Source organism: Dermochelys coriacea, chromosome 1 (genome assembly GCF_009764565.3).
Source record: "Dermochelys coriacea isolate rDerCor1 chromosome 1, rDerCor1.pri.v4, whole genome shotgun sequence".
Classification (NCBI taxonomy): Eukaryota; Metazoa; Chordata; order Testudines; family Dermochelyidae; genus Dermochelys; species Dermochelys coriacea.
Genome location: NC_050068.2, coordinates 158,947,610 through 158,969,432, shown reverse-complemented (window position 1 = coordinate 158,969,432; position 21,823 = coordinate 158,947,610). Strand labels below are relative to the sequence as shown.

The 21,823-nt window shown below is 39.4% G+C and overlaps 1 protein-coding gene across 2 annotated transcripts in view; it reads left to right on the top strand.

Moving 5' to 3' along the window:
• LOC119857798 (interferon-induced GTP-binding protein Mx1-like) overlaps positions 1 to 21,823 on the top strand; it is a 34,628-nt gene that overhangs the window by 7,682 nt on the left and 5,123 nt on the right. For both annotated transcript variants that reach the window (XM_043507103.1, XM_038407217.2), the window contains 9 exons: positions 952 to 1,144; positions 7,921 to 8,058; positions 10,994 to 11,148; positions 13,340 to 13,478; positions 13,951 to 14,149; positions 14,994 to 15,072; positions 16,085 to 16,207; positions 18,200 to 18,341; positions 21,264 to 21,422. In XM_043507103.1, coding sequence (XP_043363038.1) covers positions 952 to 1,144; positions 7,921 to 8,058; positions 10,994 to 11,148; positions 13,340 to 13,478; positions 13,951 to 14,149; positions 14,994 to 15,072; positions 16,085 to 16,207; positions 18,200 to 18,341; positions 21,264 to 21,422 — 1,327 coding nt within the window. The remainder of the gene's footprint in view (positions 1 to 951; positions 1,145 to 7,920; positions 8,059 to 10,993; positions 11,149 to 13,339; positions 13,479 to 13,950; positions 14,150 to 14,993; positions 15,073 to 16,084; positions 16,208 to 18,199; positions 18,342 to 21,263; positions 21,423 to 21,823) is intronic.

The window sequence follows — 21,823 nt, the reverse complement described above, 5'->3', positions numbered from 1 at the left end:
ATGAGGTCCGGTGTATTCGATAGAAATTGATAGAAATACCAAGATTCTTATTTAATATTTCCTATGTTTAACACTGAGAAAATCAGAATAGACATTTGAAAAGTTTATATTAAAGTTAATAAACCAGTTAAATAATAAAGTTATTAGATAATAATCATTGCAGTTATGATCGGGGGTTCAAAAATATTTTCCCCTGGTGATAAGTGTTGTCGGACTTATCACTAAAGATAGCTATTCTGTATTTGTGTTTTGATATGTTTATTTCCTGAAGTAGCGTTTTTAATTCAGGGTGGAAGATAAGAATTTAGCTCTTTAGCTCTATACACATATACCAAATTTTAGATTAAGTTAGGAAGTTGCCTGACCTGTTATATCATAACATTATAGCTGTCAAGCGATTAAAAAAATTAATCACAATTAATCACGTGATTAATCACGCTGTTAAACAATAGAATACCATTTATTTTAAATATTTTTGGATGTTTACTACATTTTCAAATATATTAATTTCAATTACAACACAGAATACAAAGTGTACAGTACTCACTTTATATTTATTTTTATTACAGATATTTGCACTGTAAATGTATGATGCATTATAAATAAAAGAAAAAACTGCAGTTAGCAAAAATAATTGAACAAAGGACATTTGATAGGGTGGTGTTCTTGCTTTTCTTATTGTGTATTCACTTGCTAATTTATAAAATTCAGTAATTTGCAATGGATATTTCAGCCATTGGTGCAAATTAGCTAAATTTTGCTGAATTTACAGGAATGTGTTTACCTTGTCAAGAATACTGCAGAAGGCTTGTAGCTCACAGTACAAAGCTAGTGGTATGGTGGGGTGAAGTGTAGTCTGCTGATGATGTACATCATTTATGGCACAGACATGTTTAATTTTGCCTGATTCTGTGAAATGAGCTAAAATTAAATGAAACACTGTTCTTACAGAATGCAGAACACACCTTATACAACTACTATGAGGAGAAAATCCGTCCCTGTATTGATCTCATTGACTCCCTGAGAGCACTTGGAGTAGAAAAGGACCTGGCTTTGCCAGCAATTGCAGTGATTGGAGACCAGAGTTCTGGAAAAAGCTCGGTTCTAGAAGCCCTGTCCGGAGTTGCTCTCCCTAGAGGCAGTGGTAAGAATTTACCTTTCAGCTTTTCATCTCAGAAATTTGACTCTTCCCCGAGTTGCAGTTGTGTGTTTCTATCTGATATTCTGTAATTCATGTCAGTTTGGGAACACTGAAACTTAGATTCATCCCTGACACAACCCAAAAGAATTTGTATTTTCCCCATCCCATCATACAGAAAACACTGTTATGATGAGAACTGTGCAGCAACTGGAATATCCCTTTTGTGGGAAATTCTACTATTTTGAAATTTGCTTTCATTCCATGCGGGAATAAAACGTTATATTTCAGACTTAATTGTGAAACAACTTTTGGAAACATTATTTTGGTTCAGTTGAAATAGTTAGATTCAATAGCATCAAAATGTTTTGTTTTGTTTCAGTGTTGACTTTATGTTCTATTATAAGTTAGAATATAAAATAAAAATTGAAACAAAAAGTCATCTGAAATGAAAAAAAATATAAGTCAATAGTTTAGGTTTTTCTGAATTAAATTTTGGTTAAATCAACACATCCCCATGCAACATAAAGGAGATAAAGGAGAGACACCACAGAACTAGGTGCGGGGTGGGGAAGGAATCAAATCAGTATCTTAGATGTCTGTATACTAATGTGAAAAGTATGGGGAATAAGCAGGAAGAACTTGAAAGTCTCTGGTAAGGATAAAAGGGGTAAAAAATGAGAGTGATGTCATGGTAGGGGTTTACTACAGACCACCTAACCAGGAAGAAGAGGTGGATGAAGCTTTTTTTAAACAACTAACAACATCATCCAAAGAACGGGACTTGGTGGTGATGGGGGACTTCAACTATGTAGGCATCTGTTGGGAAAATGACACAGCAGGACACAGATTGTCCAACAAATTCTTGGAATGCATTGGAGACAATTTTTTCATTTCAGAAGGTGGAGAAAGCTACTAGGGGAGAGGCTGTTCTAGATTTGATTTTGACAAATAGGGAGGAACTGGTTGAGCATTTGAAAGTGGAAGGCAGTTTGTGGTGAAAGTGATCATGAAATGATAAGAGTTCATGATTCTAAGGAATGGTAGGAGGGAGAACAGCACAATAAAGACAATGGATTTCAAGAAGGCAGACTTTAACAAACTCAAGGAATTGGTAGGTAAGATTCCATGGGAAGCATGTCTAAGGGGAAAAACAATTGAAGATGATTGGCAGTTTTTCAAAGAGACTTTATTAAGGGCACAAGAGCAAACTATCCCACTGCATAGGAACAATAGGAAGTAGGGCAAGAGACCACCCTGGCTTAACCAGGAGATCTTCAATGATCTAAAAATCAAAGACGAGTCCTACAAAAAGTGGAAAGTAGGTCAAATTACAAAGGATGAACATAAACAAATAACACAAGTATGTAGGGACAAAATTAGAAAGGCCAAGGCACAAAACAAGATCAAACTAGCTAGAGACATAAAGGGTAACAAGAAAACATTCTACACATACATTAGAAGCAAAGGAAGACCACAGACAGGGTAGACCCATTATTCAATGAGGGATGGGGCGTGGGAATAATAACAGAAAATGTGGAAATGGCAGAGGTGCTTAATGACTTCTTTGTTTCGGTTTTCACCAAGAAGGTTGGTGGTGATTAGACATCTAACATAGTGAATGCCAGTGAAAATGAGGTAGGATCAGAGGCTAAAATAGGAAAAGAACAAGTTAAAAATTACTTAGACAAGTTAGATGTCTTCAAGTCACCAGGACCTGGTGAAATGCATCCTAGAATACTCAAGGAGCTGACTGAGGAGATATCTGAGCCATTAGCAATTATCTTGGAAAAGTTATGGAAGACAGGAGACATTCCAGAAGACTGGAAAAGGGCAAATATAGTGACAATCTATCAAAAGGAAAATAAGGACACCCAGGGAATTAAAGACCAGTCAGCTTAACTTCTGTACCCAGAAAGATAATGGAGCAAATAATTAAGCAATCAATTTGCAAATATCTAGAAGATAATAAGGTGATAAGTAACACTCAGTATGGATTTGTCAAGAACAAATTGTGCCAAACCAACCTGATAGCTTTCTTTGACAGGATAACAAGCCTTGTAGATGGGGGGAAGCAGTAGATGTGGTATATCTGATTTGAGTAAAGCTTTTGATACGGTCTCACATGACCTTCTCATAAACAAACTAGGGAAATGCAACCTAGATGGAGCTACTATAAGGTGGGTGCAAAACTGGTTGGAAAACCATTCCCAGAGAGTAGTTATCAGTGGTTCACAATCATGCTGGAAGGGCATAATGAGTGGAGTCCTGCAGGGATCAGTTCGGGGGTCCGGCTCTGTTCAATATCTTCATCAATGATTTAGATAATGGTATATAGAGTACACTTATAAAGTTTGCGAATGATACCAAGCTGGGAGGGGTTGCAAGTGCTTTAGAGGATAGGATTAAAATTCAAAATGATCTGGACAAACTGGAGAAATGGTCTGAAGTAAATAGGATGGAATTCAATAAGGACAAATGCAAAATACTCTATTTAGGAAGAAACAATCAGTTGCACACATACAAAATGGGAAAGGACTGCCTAGGAATGAGTACTGCGGAAAGGGATCTGGGGGTCATAGTGGACCATAAGCTAAATATGAGTGAACAGTGTAACACTGTTGCAAAAAAAGCAAACATCATTCTGGGATGTATTAGCAGGAGTGTTGTAAGTAAGACATGAGAAGTAATTCTTCCGCTCTACTCCATGCTGATTAGGCCTCAGCTGGAGTATTGTGTCCAGTTCTGGGTGCCACATTTCAGGAAAGATGTGGAGAAACTGGAGAAAGTCCAGAGAAGAGCAACAAGAATGATTAAAGGTCTAGAAAACATGACCTATGAGGGAAGATTGAAAAAATTGGGTTTGTTTAATCTGGAAAAGAGAAGACTGAGACAGTGTTCAAGTACATAAAAGGTTGTTACAAGAAGGAGGGAGAAAAACTGTTCTGAGGATAAGACAAGAAGCAATGGGCTTAAATTGCAGCAAGGTAGGTTTAGGTTGGACACTAGGAAAAACTTCCTAACTGTCAGGGTGGTTAAGCTCTGGAATAAATTGCCTGGGGAAGTTATGGAATCTCCATCATTGGAGGTTTTTAAGAGCAGGTTAGACAAAGACCTGACAGGAATGGTCTAAATAATACCTAGTACTGCCATGAGTGCAGGGGACTAGACTAGATGACCTCTTGAGACCTTCCAGTTCTATGATTCCATGAACATTTTGATTTTGTTGAGTCAGCATTTTCTGATTCAGAACATTGCTGGAAATTGTCAGAAAATTTTTGACCAGTTCAAGTTATGACCATATCCCTGAGCAGTACGTCACTTTTTCCAGTCAGGTGGGAAACATCTAGAAGTGTTCTACTAGGTAAGAGGGACTTTTTGCAGTTCAGAAGGATGCACATCCTTATTCATTACATTAAATAAAACAAACTGCAAACTCCCTACCAGTTGAAAAATCTTTCAATTCCTCAATAAATATTGAATTTTTATCACTTTTGCTATAGTATATCTAATTCTTGCTTAATCATTATAGTTGATCTACACAGATCAGGAAACATAAACATTTTTAGTTCAAGAAATCATTTGTTAGATCTTTTCATAACCAGCACCCAATTCCAATCACAGAAGGATATAAAGGGGACTTGATACTTTAGCTTAGCCATGTTTTCAGTGGGGTTGCCGCATTCAGTGAGTATGTTACTGAAATTCCGCAAGGAATCTAATACATCTCCACAGTTTCAGGGTGGCTCATATTTGATGGGCAGTAATGTTTCAAGCACATGAAACTATTTTCTGATAACAGCCAGTATTTCAGTATATTCCACAGCATTCCTTATGCCAAGATGCAGCTTTTAATTTCATTTTCCATAGGCTCTATTTTCATATTTAAAATAAAGTTTTCCTTCATCAGAGCCACAGAAAGATTTTAAACACTGATAAATACCGTAGAACAGTGGTTTTCAAACATCAGGTCGCGACCCAGTACTAGAAACCGGCCAGTGGGAGCTGGGGTGGGGCAGGTTGACTGTGCGTTGTATGAAGAAATACTTCCTTTTGTTTGTTTTAAACCTGCTGCCTATTAATTTCATTTGGTGACCCCTAGTTTTTGTGTTATGAGAAGGAGTAAATAACACTTCCTTCTTTACTTTCTCCACACCAGTCATGATTTTATTAACCTCTATCATATCTCCCCTTAGTTGTCTCTTTTCCAAGCTGAAAAGTCCCAATCTTGTTAATCTCTCCTAATATGGAAGCCGTTCCAAACTCCTAAGCATTGTTGTTGTCCTTTTCTAAACCTTTTCCAATTCCAAAATATCTTTTTTGAGATGGGACAACTACATCTTCACGCAGTATTCAAGATGCGGGCATACCATGGATTTATATAGCGGCAATATGATATTTTCTGGCTTATTATCTACCCCTTTCTTAATGATTCCCAACATTCTGTTAGCTTTTTGACTGCCACTGCACATTGAGTGAATGATTTCAGAGAACTATCCACAATGACTCCAAAATCTCTTTCTTGAGTGGTAACAGCTAATTTAGACCCCATCATTTTATATGTATAATTGGGATTATGTTTTCCAATGTGCATTACTTTGCATTTATCAACATTGAATTTCATCTGCCATTTTGTTACAAAGTCACCCAGTTTTGTGCAATCCCTTTATAGCTCTTCACAGTCTGCTTTGGACTTAACTATCTTGAGTAGTTTTGTATCATCTGCAAATTTTACCACCTCACTGTTTACCCCTTTTTCCAGATCATTTATGAATATGTCGAATAGTACTGGTCCCAGTACAGACCCCTGTAGGACACCACTATTTACCTCTCTCCATTCTGAAAACTGACCATTTATTCCTACCCTTTATTTCCTATTTTTTCACCAGTTATCAATCCATAAGAGGACCTTCTCTCTTATCCCATGACAGCTTACTTTGCTTAAGAACCTTTGGTGAGGGACCTTGTCAAAGCCTTTCTGAAAATTTAAGTACTGTATATCCACTGGATCCCCCTTGTCCACATGATTGTTGACCCCTTCAAAGAATTCTAGTAGATTTGTGAGAGATAATTTCACTTTACAAAAACCATTGTTGACTTTTCCACAACAAATTATGTTCATCTATACGTCTGACAATTCTGTTCTTTACTAGAGTTTCAATCAGTTTGCCTGGTACTGAAGTCAGACTTACTGGCCTGTAATTGCTGGGACCACCTCTGGAGCCCTTTTTTTAAAATTGGCATCACATTAGCTATCCTCCAGTCATTTGGTACAGAAGCAGAATATGAACCCTGTGCTGGTACAGGAGGTCACCCACCTGCAGTTTCACATGACCCAGGAAGCCGTATGGGCAAGCAAAAGCCTTCTGACAGCATATGCTAAAGCTAGTGTCTAAACAGGAGGCACATGCATTGTGTTCCAGGTATTTACAGAAGATACCATGTTAAAGCTCTGCAAAAGGTGTTGTTATTCTAAGTCACTTTGCTCTCTCAAACAACAGAAGAACTGCCAGGCAGGTAAACCACAGTACTTCCAGAGCACTCTTCCGCATCCTTGCTTCACTTCACACCTTCTGGGTGTGATGTAGGTCAGAGTGGAAATCTCCTCCTTATTTGTATCTATCAAGTTCAGCTGCTATTTCCTACAGGAAAGTGCCATGGAGATTAATAGAGTTGAAACCAGTAGGGTTCTATGAAAATGAAAATCAAGACTGGATGTTTTTTTCTAAAAGATATGCACTAGCATGACAGGAAGATATTGGCCTGATGCAGGAATCACTGGGTGCAATTCTAAGACCTGTGTTACGTAGGAGGTCAGACTACATGGTCATAATGGTCCTTTCTGGCTTTAACATTTATTAAAATTAAACACGTTCTATAGAAATTACTCTTAAAAACCTGTAGAAATTAATACATGTATAGATTTTTTTTAAATAATCTTATACAATACAATACAAAATCATTTCCCTACTATAGAACAGGATCAGGGTACAATTCTATAGAAGGGATATGATACTTCAAATGGCTGTGCGAGGTATAAAGCATCTAGCATACACACACCTTTAAAGTTTCCTTTCTCTTCAGATATATATTACTGGTTTCCATTACCCATTTTAACTATATTAAATAACTTTCAAACAAATGTGAAAACTTTCAAAACAGAAAGAACTTTTAAAATATGGTCACGGCACAGAGCTGCATACAAATGGGATGATAGTTTTCCTCACTGCCCTACCAATGCCCAGCATGCTTTCCCAACTCTCAGATATTCCATAGTGTGTGAGCTGTGTGAACACACTGAAAGCTTTGGGCCATTGGCGCCAACTTCTCCTGGTACCAGTGGGTGCTCACTCCACCCCTGCCCTGCCCCCATTCCAACCCCTTCTGCAAAGTCCTCGCCCCAACTCCGCCCCCTTCCTGCCCCATTGGACTCCTCCCCTGAGCGCACCATGTTCCCATTCCTCCCTCCTCCCTCCCACAGCTTGTTACACTGCGAAATTTTGCGGTGGCAAGCGCTGGGAGGAGAAGTGGGGATGGCGTGCTCAGGGGAGGAGGTGGAGGTGAGCTGGGGCAGGGAGCTTGGCTGCCGGTGGGTACAGAGCACCCACCAATTTTTCCCTGTGGGTGCTCCAGCCCCAGAGCACCCACGGAGTCAGCGCCTATGCTTTGGGCATTCTTCTGTATACTGTGGGAAAAGCTACATTCTGTGGTGTGCTCTATACCCATTCAAAGTAACAAGGATGCTCATTAACAGAATTAACTCTCTTTATGGACACCTGCAGGTATTGTTACCAGATGTCCCTTAGTGCTCAAACTGAAAAAACTGGCTCCTCAGCAGGAATGGAAAGGGAAAATTAGTTACCGGGATATAGATGATGAACTCCATGATCCCTCAGGGGTGGAAAAAGAAATAAGAAAAGGTAAGTGCTATTTATTGCATTCTGATTTAATTCATCAGATCCTCCTTTTCATCCTCTATTCCCTTCTGTTAGGCAGCATAACATTTCCCAAATTAACACCCTGATCATAACTGCTGAGAATGCCAAGAACACAGGGAGCCACATTCATAACTGGAATAAACCAGCACGACTCAGCTGATCTCAGCGGCGTTGCAGCATTTTACATCAGAAGTGATTTGCTCCAGGAGTTTTCAGACCAGCTCAGGCCATAGTGTATCTGAATCACCATCTTGCACTTGGCATTGACCAATACCTAGTATTCTACGGGAAGACAAAAAAACATGTAGCTAGCTAGTTGTACAGTGTTCCACACGATGGGAGAAAATATCTCTCCCACCCCTAAGGCCTATTAGCTTATGCTCTGAAGCTTAACTTTTCATTGTCCTTGTTGTCGTAGATTGCGTACTTACATTCATCGTTATTGGTCGTAACACTGTTTGGTTTTAAGTATATGTCACTGTGCCTAAGTGGGACGTAGCCTCAAATGCCAGCTCAGGACAGACTGCCGAGAAACAGGCACACTCTAAACTGGTAGTTATTCTGTCATTAAAGTTGATCAAGCCAGTAACAAAAGTATCACCATACCGGTGAACAAGAAGACAAAAGCACAGTCTCCTTAGGCATTCCAGTCCCTGGCTTACCACCCAGACCACTGGACTTTATGATGAAAGGTTACTGAAAACTAGATTCACCATACATAAGTTCTTCTGATCCCAAAGGGTCAGACATACACGCAAGGTCACATTATAAACTTTAGCATTTTACCAAATACAACACAGATGCCAATCCTTAAGTAATCTAAAACTAAATGTTTATTGAGATAAAATAAAAGAAGAGTTATTAAATTATTAAAAGGATCATATACATTACAACTGATTTTAGAGTCTGGATTTCAGGATCATAGTAATGATGGTAAGTCTGCTAGCTTGCAAAAAGTCTCTCTGGATCACCCAAACAAGTTGGGGGTCATCAGTCCCTTGTTCAAAGCTTCCCTGTTAGAAATCACAGTCCAGAGGAGTGAAGTAGGAATGTAGACAAAGTAGTGATGTCACATTATACTTTAGCCCATGTGCCTGGAAAGTTACTGGCAAAAAGATGGATTCTTAAGTCACATATCCTTATCACATGTCTTGCTGAGTCACTGTGCAGCGATTGCCTCAGTGCTAGGGTGACCATACATCCAATTTTGGCAGGGACAGTCCCTTTTTTAAGCCGTCCCAGCTATTTTTGGCAAAAGCGGGTATTTGTCCCATTTGTTCTTGTCAACTTGATCAGTTGAAAAGAGCAAACGTGACAAATTCCCGCTTTTGTCAAAAAAGGTGGGTGCGGAGGAATGGGGGGGGGAGCACAGACTCCAGCCCCAGCCTTTGGCAAATATGGTCACCCTATCCAGTATGTGTGTTGCTGATCGCCCAAGCCCTGCATGCCCCTCACGTGGGGTGGGGACCTCAGGCGAGCAGCTTGGGTCAGCCTCATGAGGAGGAGAAGTAGGGCCAGCCCCATGCCATATCCCGTCTTCCTTTTTGGAAATATGGTCACTGTACTCGGTGCCCTCTGAAACGTCTACAGGAGGAACTCACTGGCTGAGTTGAGTGTCTTGAATAGCCCATCAACACATAGATGGTTAGACTTGATGGAAATTTGACTTGGGAGGCGGAGGGTTACCCAGGAACACAACACATGTTTGAGATACAAATACATAGCAAATATTCATAACTTCACATACAAATATGATTCGTGCATATAAACAGGATCATCATACTTAGCAGTCTATAACTTTTCTGTTGATACCTTACATGAAATACTTCGTACAAATTTATGGTAATTTTGTAACAGTGGTAACAACAGTGATCTACTTGGTCACCTTCCTTTTATACAGCATCATAGTGTACATTTATCCTCAAAAGTTTTCAAGAAATAATTTTAAAAAACTTGTACGGTAGCGAGGTAAGTGACATAAAAGTCAAATAAGCTAATTATGCGTCTGAAGATTTCTCATGAGAAATTATTTACTTTGATATCAAGAAATAGCAGCAATACAGAGCTATAAAATGGTGTCGTTATGTTGAATTAATAAATCAGTCGCATGTACTAGCAGGCTTCTGTGAGGTGGTGTTTGATTTAGACAGTGTGGTCTGATGGTTAAAACAAAGTACAGGCACTCACTATCCTTCCATTCGGTTTGTGGCTCTGCCACAGATTTGCTATATAAACTTGGACAGGCCACAATCTCTATGCCTCATTTCATCCATTTATAGAATGTGTAAAATAATCCTTTGGTACCTTGCAAGATTAACTAATGCATTAACTAATTCTGTGGATTAACTAATGCATGTCCAGCATTTTGAAGATGAGGAACCAATTGTTTAATACTAAGTATTTTATTGTAACACTTTATTATTATTTTGATTTTTGTACATTGAGATTTCTGAAAGTTTAGTTCATAGACCAGGGATTGGCAACCTTTGGCATGCGGACCATCAGGGAAATCTGTTGGCGGGCCGGGACTGTTTGTGTTTACCTGCAGCGTCTGCAAGTGTGGCTGATCACAGCCCCCATTGGCTTGGAACGGTGAACCGCGGCCAGTGGGAGCTGCGATCGGCTGAATCTGTGGACGCTGCAGGTAAACAAACCATCCCGGCCTGCCAGCAGATTTCCCTGATGGGCCGCGTGCCAAAGATTGCCGATCCCTGTCAGAGACAGTGTATTCGTCAAGTTTTATTAATATTCAAATCCTGAAAAGGAGTCAATTGATTTCCATGGGATTTTTGCCTGGGCAGGATTGTGTCCCAAAATGCCTTTCTTTAAAAAAACAGGTGGCAACAGGAGCTTTTCAGTTCTGATATGTGCTAATCTAAACTTTGCTTTCCTTCTCTTTCCCTTTCGTCCTTTGTAGCCCAGGATGCAATGGCTGGTGAAGGAGTGGGCATTAGCCAGGAATTAATTTCCCTCGAAATTAGCTCTCCGAATGTTCCAGATCTGACACTGATTGATCTTCCAGGGATTGCTAGGGTGGCTGTAGGGAATCAGCCACAAGACATTGGAGAACAGGTAATGCAACATACATGTTCTGAGCTAGGAAACAGTTAAATTACATTAGTAGAGATCTAATGCACAAATTATCTTAAACAGAAGGTTTTGCTGGAGGATCTAGACAATAATGTTCTATACAGTTTACTTAGTTCATAACCAGAATTAAAGATGTTGTAGATAACAGACAGGACAGTTATTGATGGAGGAAGTGCTGAAAAGAACTGTGGTGATCACTTAGAATGAAACACATGCTGGTCAGCCCTACAGACAAAATTTAGCAAAAGGATAGGTCAAAACTAAAGAAATTTCTATCTAAGAATATAAGAATGGCCATACTGGGTCAGACCAAAGGTCCATCCAGCCCAGTATCCTGTCTACCAACAGTGGCCAATTCTAGATGCCCCAGAGGGAGTGAACCGAACAGGTAATGATCAAGTGATCTCTCTCCTGCCATCCATCTCCATCCTCTGACAAACAGAGGCTAGGGACACCATTCCTTACCCATCCTGGCTAATAGCCATTAATGGACTTAACCTCCATGAATTTATCCCGTTCTCTTTTAAACCCTGTTATAGTCCTAGCCTTCACAACCTCCTCATGCAAGGAGTTCCACAGGTTGACTGTGTGCTGAGTAAAGAAGAACTTCCTTTTATTTGTTTTAAACCTGCTATCCATTAATTTCAATTGGTGGCTCCTAGTTCTTATATTATGGGAACAAGGACATAACTTTTCCTTATTCACTTTCTCCACAACACTCATGATTTTATATACCTCTATCATATCTCCCCTTAGTCTCCTCTTTTCCAAGCTGAAAAGTCCTCGCCTCTTTAATCTCTCCTCATACGGGACCCGTTCCAAACCCCTAATCATTTTAGTTGCCCTTCTCTGAACCTTTTCTAATGCCAGTGTATCTTTTTTGAGATGAGGGGACCACATCTGTATGCAGTATTCAAGATGTAGGCGAACCATGGATTTATATAAGGGCAATAACATAGTCTCCGTCTTATTCTCTATCCCTTTTTTAATGATTCCTAACATCCCATTTGCTTTTTTGACTGCCGCTGCACACTGCATGGACGTCTTCAGAGAATTATCCACGATGACTCCAAGATCTTTCTCCTGATTTGTTGTAGCTCAATTAGCCCCCATCATATTGTATGTATAATTGGGGTTATTTTTTCCAGTGTGCTTTACTTTACATTTATCCACATTAGATTTCATTTGCCATTTTGTTGCCCAGTCACTTAGTTTTGTGAGATTTTTTTTGAAGTTCTTCACAGTCTGCTTTGGTCTTGACTATCTTGAGCAGTTTATTATCACCTGCAAACTTTGCCACCTCATTGTTTACCCCTTTCTCCAGATCATTTATGAATAAGTTGAATAGGATTGGTCCTAGGACTGACCCTTTGGGAACACCACTAGTTACCCCTCTCCATTCTGAAAATTTACCATTTATTCCCACCCTTCGTTCCCTGTCTTTTAACCAGTTCTCAATCCATGAAAGGATCTTCCCTCTTATCCCATGACAACTTAATTTATGTAAGAGCCTTTGGTGAGGGACCTTGTCAAAGGCTTTCTGGAAATCTAAGTACGCTATGTCCACTGGATCCATTGGATCATGTTTGTTAACTCCCTCAAAGAACTCTAATAGATTAATAAGACATGATCTCCCTTTACAGAAACCATGTTGACTTTTGCACAACCCTTTATGTCCTTTTTTTTCTTTTTACTTTTCATGAATTTCTCATTGAAAGGCAAAGACATTTTGCTTTCTTTTGAGAAGTACACTTTTGAGATGGATGTATTTAGCTCTACATTTTACCTGAACTTGACATATCAATATAATCCAACTTGATTTTTTTTCTTAGCTGTGAATAGACAATAGCATTTGGTTGTCTCTAGTGCAAGTAAAATATCACAAGCATATTCATCATGGAATAGATTATGTACCGGGCCTAGTACATTTTTATGACCATTTCCCAATGCCGATTTAAAAGCAGTCTGTTCTAGGGCATGCACCACATTTGGATTACCTTTAGATAATCAGGCTGAATTCAGCCACTGACATTTGCACCTTAGCTTCTATTGTATGATTATACCCATCATGTGTATGACATTCCACCTAGTCAGATGATGAGCAGCCTGGCATCCAACACCATTTGTCACATCAAACTTTACTGCATTTCTTTCTTACCATATTTTATTACAGATCAAAAAGCTAATTAAAAAATTTATTGCTAAGCAAGAGACTATAAATTTGGTAGTGGTGCCAAGTAATGTGGATATCGCAACAACCGAGGCATTGAAAATGGCCCAAGAGGTAGACCCTGATGGAGAAAGAACTCTAGGTGAGACGTACTTTTAAAAATACAAATGGGGGGAAGGTAGGTCATAGAGTTCTAATATTCTTCCCACCCTGCCCCCAACCCTGCAAAGAGTTACCTGCTATGAGGAAAAAAACAAGCTCTGTGGAATAACATGAATTTTGCACACCAATAAAAGGGAACTGATATCTAAACAGATAGCTCAATTTGGGGCCCTACTGCCATAGATACTATGCCAATAAATATCTTGAAAACTAAAAACATTAAAAGTTAATATTGTAAAGGCTCTGCTATTAATTTGGTGTTCCTGGAAAAAGTGGGAGGAGATGCGGGGGGGGGGGGGAGATGCAGGGAAAACTTACAGCACCACTGGAGAAGTCGCCTTAGCATATGTTACAGGGAACAGTCCTGCATTAGGTAACTAGAAACCTGCAATAGATCTTTCCCATCACTAATTTCTGTGCTTGTCTAATCTTCTCATCATATTACTTCACAGGGATCCTGACAAAACCAGATTTGGTGGACAGAGGAACTGAGTCGTCAGTTGTTGATATTGTACGAAACCTTGTCATCCACCTAAGGAAGGGTTATATGATTGTTAAATGTCGTGGGCAGCAAGACATTCATGACAAGCTCACCCTGGCCTCTGCAATCCAGAAGGAGAGAGAATTCTTTGAGCAGCATGAACATTTTAGGTAGTTTTCAAAAACAGTTAAAGGGCCTGATTTAAAGTCCATTGAGGTCAATGGTAAGATTCCTGCTGACTCCCATCGGATTTGGATTAGGTTCACAATGAGAATTATTCTTGAACTTAGTTTGGGATGGGGTTTTTTTGGTTTGTTTTGCATTGTCTGTGTGGTAGTGTTTTCCAAAATGCAAGAAAGAGTTTACATGTCAACTAACTTCTCTTAAACTCAACTTCTTTTCAGATTCCAGTTTGATTTAAGCCCTGACTCCAGAAAACCAGAGTTTAATGGTCACCATGTTTTTAAATGAAGTAGTCCCAAAGGAGTCAAGTTAAGCACGTGCTGTAAAGTGCTTTGCTGGCTCAGGCATTAATGCACATTGTTCTATCCACTTGAAAGTATGGGGAAAATCACTCCCAGAAAGATATAGTCTGTGTCAGGAGAACGCTCTCCTCCACAGATGATTGCTTTTCAGCATTTCAGGCATAAAGAGAATTTTTGAACCCCAAAGTGGTTCTGAATCAGTATCCCTACCATACATAGCAGTATATACATTCTTATAATACAGCAATAAATGTGGATATTCTTATCTCATGATCTTTTTCTGAAGTTAGGGTTCTGAACCTTTGCTGAACAGACTGAGAACAGAAAAACAGCTCATCATTTAAAATCTAATCTTACACAAAGGCAGACTTGGCAGGATGAAGTGAGGTTATGGCTGCACCTTCACTAGCATTCCCCTGCTTGATCAGAAGAAACTGTATTTACCTGCTTTGTGTTGCAGAACTCAGGAAGACACTGCTCTCTTGTTCAGCAAATGTCATCTATATTCATATTCCTTATTCTGTTTCAGAGTTCTTCTGGATGAAAACAAGGCCACTATCCCCATTTTGGCAGAGAAACTTACAAGTGAGCTTGTGGAACACATTAATGTAAGCTAACAAAGAAACATTTTACATCAGGTTGTTTACTTCAGTAACCATTAAAAAAAATAGGACCCAATCCTGCAGTTTTGAAGGATTGGGCCTGTAAAAATTATTTCTATGAATAGCTTTATTTACCCTGCCTGATGGCAATCTGGAAGTACATGGTCCTCTATACTGAGCCTTGGCTTGGCAGTCAGGGTAGAGCTGGGAGATTAGTTGATTTTTCAGTTCAGCTGCCAAACCGGGGGTATAATCGGGGGAAATGTTCATTTTGATTCCAAAAATGTTTCGAATTTGTCAGTAAATTAGAAAAGTCCAGCTCTTCCTCAGCTTAAACTATCGGATCATATTCAGATAGTTTTGGGTCGACAGAAACTGCTTTTTTCAGTGAATAAACTATTCAAAAAATTTTACCCAGTGATAGTTAGTTGACCAGTATTCGATTCTCAGCTTTGCAGCAGACCTACAGTTTAACCATGGGCAAATCACATAATCTCTCTGTGACTCAGTTTTTAAAGTGGGGATTCTGATACTTGCTTTCCTTTGTAAAGCACTTGAGATAAATGGAGGTATAGTGCTAACTAGAGCCAACTATTTTCATTGTCAACTTTTGGAAGCCTGAATAATTTATATAGAGTAAATATGAAATATTTCAGATACTATGTGTGCTTTTTATAAATAACTGTTTAGTAACAATGAAAAGGTTGCTAAGATGCACTGGTTCCCTAAATAGGATGCTGTACTAGACCAGCAAAGCAACACTGCTTTTTTTTTTTTTTTTTTTTTTTTTTTTTTTTTTTTTTTAAATGTAAGAGAAGCACTGAAGAACACCACTCTTTAAACCTTCCCCATTCTTTTCTCAGTACAGGCAGTGTTGTTTTAGACTTCAGAGCATACCTGGACTTTTAAGGGCCGTGCAAGATTCATAAAGCTCCATGTCACACTCTGAAATGTTCTACTTCTTTCAAAGAATGGAATTGTTCAAACTGTACAAGTATTGTTGTTTTTTCTCCCCTAGAAATCTTTGCCCACTTTAGAAGAGCAAATAAACATTCAGCTCCAAAAAACAACTGAAGAGTTACGCAAATATGGCAAAGGCATACCAAAAGCAGAAGGCGAGAAGTTGTTTTTCCTAATAGATGTAAGTATAAATATGTATTTGGTTGTGTGGCATGACAAAGAGAGCTGAACAAGTACGAAACTTTCCTGATTTTGATAAGCTCAAGAATTTCAAAGGGAACAAATTCATTTCTGCCATCAACATTTTGTAGGGTTTTCATTGCTTACAACACACATAAGCCTAAGTGCATCCCTGGATTTAAACCATGGGTGCATTTGGCTCATGGTGTCCAGTTTCATGACGTATTTTGCCCAAAAGATTCACAGGACTTAGAGAAGTGGATATAAAATAACAGACTTACACACATATTCCAAACTTAACCTCTCTGTCCACAGCTCAGGTAGGTCTGGCTTTTGCCCCATCTCTGAGTTGGGAGAACCAGTCTACACTGCTTGCAACAAGCTTCTTCTGCCTCTGACTGAGACCTCTCAGCCTGTCAGGTGTTTTACAGACACTATCAGGGCCACCCCGCCCCTATCACTTGAAGTCCTCTCCCTTTGATGTAGTCTGTGAGGTCTCAGCTTTGGCAAAACAAAACCTGTTAATTTCACTGGCATCTGGAAGTAGCATCTCCCAGTAATGGCCCCATTGCTCTCTTAGCTGTTATGAAGGTGTGAACCTGAAACTGTCTGAGCAGTTAATGCTAGTTTTGTTTTCTGCCTAGGCCAATCCCCAAGTCCAGTCTGATTTAACCCTTTGAGTTCAAGCAGGCAGCAAAACAAAATGGAACAGGAAACCTAGGTCAAACATAATATTCAGTAGAAATAACACAAAGTGAGCTCCTGAGAAAGCCAAGGTCTTTGGTCACATAATTTTCGTTTTAGGGTAACGCAGGATATGGGAAGCTTAGATTAGTACATACTCAAAAGATATTAATTTTTATATCCACATATCGAGCTGGCCCTCAGCAGAACCACTTCTCTCAGTATGAAAAATGAAACTAACAAAAGTGGGATAACGTATGCCTGCTTCTGTCCAGCCTCGCGATTGTCATCTGGCCCCTCTTGGACTGAGTGGAAAATTGTTACTGCTAATTGTGGTGATGGCTGCTCAGTGGTCTGTATGAAATGAGTTGGTGGTCTCAGTAGTTCTCAGTGGACTCCACAGTAAGGAAAAAATTACGAGCGCTCTCAGCAAAGAAACCAAGGACTAAAATGAACATTGAGAATGAATTACCCCTCCAGAACAGGACTGAGACACATGGACTGAATGCTGGTGGAGAAGCTGTCCTGGCTGATAACTAGACAACTTCAGACTCAAAGGCTTTCAGGAGCAGTACATTTAAAAAAAAACAAACCCCAAGTTTTTCAAAAGTAGGTGTTTAAAATTAGGTACCCCAAGCCACATATAGGCACCCAAACAAATGGTCTGATTTTCAAAAATGCTGGGCATCCACCCTTGGCCAGGAAAATCAGGCCACTTACATAGGTGCCTGAATCTGGATTTAGGAGCCTAGATATAGGCACCTGTTTCTGAAAATTTTGGCTGATGTTAGATCAGCTTTTAGAGTAAAGAGAAAGGGACAAAGGAGGTGAATTAAGATTTAGGTTGGGATTTTCAAAAGCACCAAAGTGAGTTAGCAGCACAAATCCCATGGACTTGTCAAGCAGTTCAACGCTGGACAGAACTTGGTCAATATGACATTATAGCGTTCCATGGTTACGTCTCAATGATTTCCATAGCACACGTCCTCAGTTTACAAATATATGGTTGTCATTTTTCTAACTGCCAGGCCTGTAATCTCAACCTGGGATCTGCGAGTCAAGATAGATGCTTTTCTTTTTGAATGTTCTACCAGTAATATAGGTTCTGCAGACAAAAATAGGCCCTCAGCATTGATACCTGTGTACAGTGTTCCTGTACCTTCATTGGCTTTGCATAAATCTAACTGATTGGAACTTAATAAAAGATTGCTTTGATCCACGAGGAAAATAGAATCAAGTTCACTCTTGCTTAGCTATGCTGCCTTTACAGAACTGTGTGTTTTGTTTTCCTTTTTAAATCTCACTTCAGAAAATCAAACTGTTTAATCAAGACATTACGAGTTCAGTGGCAGGAGAAGAAAAGTTGTCTGAAAATGAAATTAGACTGTTTACAAAAATCCGCACAGAGTTTCAAAAATGGGGGAAGATACTTGATCACAGTGCACTGACTGGTAAGTACAGGAGCTTGCCTGTGAAGCTGCTATGAAATACTTATTTTGACTGAAGTTGTAATACAGCTAATAGAGCATGTTAATGAAACTGAAGTGATGAGAACTTATCTACCAAGATCCCCAGCTAATGTGAACTCACATAGCTCCATTGAAATCAATGGATTCCCTCCATTTCCACTGAAGTCAATGGTGCAAGGACAATTTCACCAGCTGACAATATGCCCTTGATTCTTTGAATAACTTGTGTTTAAGAGATTTTTTTAGTCTAGCGGCAGCAATTTATGAGTAATAAAATAATCACTTAAAGAACAGCCATGTTTCCCAGATAACCCAGTATGCTAATTGCTTACTGTATCCAGATCTAAAAGGAGAAGAATGTCTCACAGAAATTGAAGTTTAAGATCAGCTCAAAACATTTCTAAACCTCTCCGAATACCCATTAATTCTTCCTCTTGGTCAACATGTAGCACACATTTATATTGAGCGGCACCTATTGCTATTCGTTTTAACTGTCCGTGCAAGTCTACATAAACATAGCTAAATGTAATTCTACATGAATAGTTACAAAATGTATGCAGGGGTACATGTCACTGAGGGGCAACTACATGTAGACACAGGTGTATTCTGTTGTCTAATCTGTCCTGTCCCACCACATACCCAGAGTCAGTTAATTTAAATGTATTAGGTGAGTGAAAAAAGAAGGAAAACAGGTGGAAAGAGGAGATAGCAGGTGAACAAAAACACAGGAAAAATAGAAGAGGAGAAAACAACTAAAAACCAGTTTCTTTTTGATGTTACTTATTCCCTTTGAGAATCAGTTAAAGTGCTTGTGTGCGTCAGTAGGAGGTGCACCTGCATTGCATGTAAAATGAAGATAATGATACTTTTGCCTTCGTTTAGAAAGTAATTTGAGATCTACCCATGAAAAGAACTGTGTATGAGGCAGGTATTATTGTTTATATAGCTGAAGTCATTGCAAAGTAAGTTCATCTAACAGTTCTAGTTGCAAATCATCAAAGAGTTGGAATAAATATTAAAAATAGCAGATAAATGGAACAGACAAGACTTTTACTAAATTAGTCAAGTTTTGGGGATTCCTATTGTAAAGTACATTAGAAGATGGTTTTTCCTGTTGACGAATTAATTTTACAAATCCCTATATACCTTCCTTCTAAAGTTTTGCCTCAAACTCCAGTCTATTTGATACAAACTACAGCGCAATTTTTTTGCGATATTTAATGATAAGCCCTTAAGTTTCTGGAATCTCTTAGAACTTCTAGGAGGAACGGTCCTTAAGAATTGAATGCGGCGTTACCTGTGCACCTCCTGCCTCCAGTCATGCATGATTATGGTGGATAGAAATCTGGCTAGATTGTCGGGCTCAATGGGTAGAAGTCAATGGCTCCATGTCTAGTTGGCAGCTGGTATCAAGTGGAATGCCCCAAGGGTCGGTCCTTGGGCCGGTTTTGTTCAATATCTTCATTAATGATCTGGAGGGTGGCGTGGATTGCACCCTCAGCAAGTTTGCAGATGACACTAAACTGGGAGGAGAGGTAGATATGTTGTAGGGTAGGGATAGGATACAGAGGGACCTAGCAAATTAGAGGATTGGGCCAAAAGAAATCTGATGAGGTTCAACAAGGACAAGTGCAGAGTCCTGCACTTAGGACAGAAGAATCCCATGCACCGCTACAGACTAGGGACCAAATGGCTAGGCAGCAGTTCTGCAGAAAAGGACCTAGGGGTTACAGTGGACGAGAATCTGGATATGAGTCAACAGTGTGCCCTTGTTGCCAAGAAGACCAATGGCATTTTGGGCTATATAAGTAGGGGCATTGTCAGCCGATCGAGGGACGTGATCGTTCCTCTCTATTCGACATTGGTGAGGCTTCATCTGGAGTACTGTATCTAGTTTTGGGCTCCACACTACAAGAAGGATGTGAAAAAATTGGAAAATGTCCAGCGGAGGGCAACAAAAATTATTAGGGGACTGGAACACATGACTTATGAGGAGAGGCTTAGGGAACTGGGATTGTTTCGTCTCCAAAAGAGAAGAATGATGGGGGATTTGATAGCTGCTTTCAACTACCTGAAAGGGGGTTCCAAAGAGGATGGATCTAGACTGTTCTCAGTGGTAGCAGATGACAGAATGAGGAGTAATGGTCTCAAGTTGCAGTGGGGGAGGTTTAGGTTGGATATTAGGAATAACTTTTTCCACTAGGAGGGTGGTGAAGCACTGAAATGGGTTACCTAGGGAGGTGGTGGAATCTCCTTCCTTTGAAGTTTTTAAGGTCAGGCTTGACAAAGCCCTTGCTGGGATGATTTAGTTGGGGATTGGTCCTGCTTTGAGCAGGGGGTTGGACTAGATGACCTCCTGAGGTCCCTTCCAACTCTGATATTCTATGATTATGCTACAATTTCTAAATCCACTCATGATCAATCAATATTGGACACCTTTTAAAGCACTTGTACTTGTGGATGTGAGGTACACATGCAACAAAAAGGGGAACAAATATTTACGAAGGCAAATTTCTCCAGTGTTGACAATGTTTTAGTGATGGTGTTGTCGGAGTCTACTAGAGGGTCTAGAATAGACTTCCTTATTTGTGGTAGTTTTTCAGCTGTTGAAAATATATCAGACTGATAGGAGTTGCTGAACTGGATCAGACTACTGGCCCATGTTCCTGTTTCCATTAGTTTATATGGTCATCTCAGTGACTGAAACAGTTCATTCTTAAAAGTTGTAACAGCATATTTTGGCTCAGTTCTACAGAAATCAACTTGCTTAAATGACTAGCTGTGTATTAGTTCTTCCAGTCAAGTGTCTTCAGAAAAAAAGAACTAAACTACTTTTAAATCCATATTTTTTTAATAAATTCATTGGATTTAGTGTATTTAAATATTGCTGTTTTAATGTTATAGTTAGGAAAACTATACAACATGAAGTGTGGAGATTTGAAAAACAGTATCGTGGAAGAGAGCTCCCAGGGTTTGTCAGTTACAAGGCATTTGAGGCCATTGTAAGACAGCAAATCATGGTACTAGAAGAACCAGCTATTGAGATACTGAAGAATGTAAATGGTGAGTTTCATTTACTGAGCTTATCCTAAGTTTCGGAAATATTGGTTTGTCTACATTTTGGTTGACATGGCAAGAGCTGTATCTTGGCTGCTTCAGCCAGGGGAAAATGAATCTGAATCAAACCAGTTTCAAGCCATGAGACAGATCTCTAGACCTAAATTCTCTATGCCTGGCCTTCAGACTTTGAAAGTACAAATTCCTAAATGGACAGTATTTCTGAAAAAGTTAGAAATTGGCCACGATAGTAAAATGAAAGATGGTCATAGGTATGACAAGGAGGGATTAAAAATTGCATTGATGAGGCATAGCTCCATGGTAGTGTCATTTGGATAGATATGGTGAATGACCAGTTTTCACAAATCTTGTATTACCAGTAGTTCAGTAATCACGTTTATACTGCT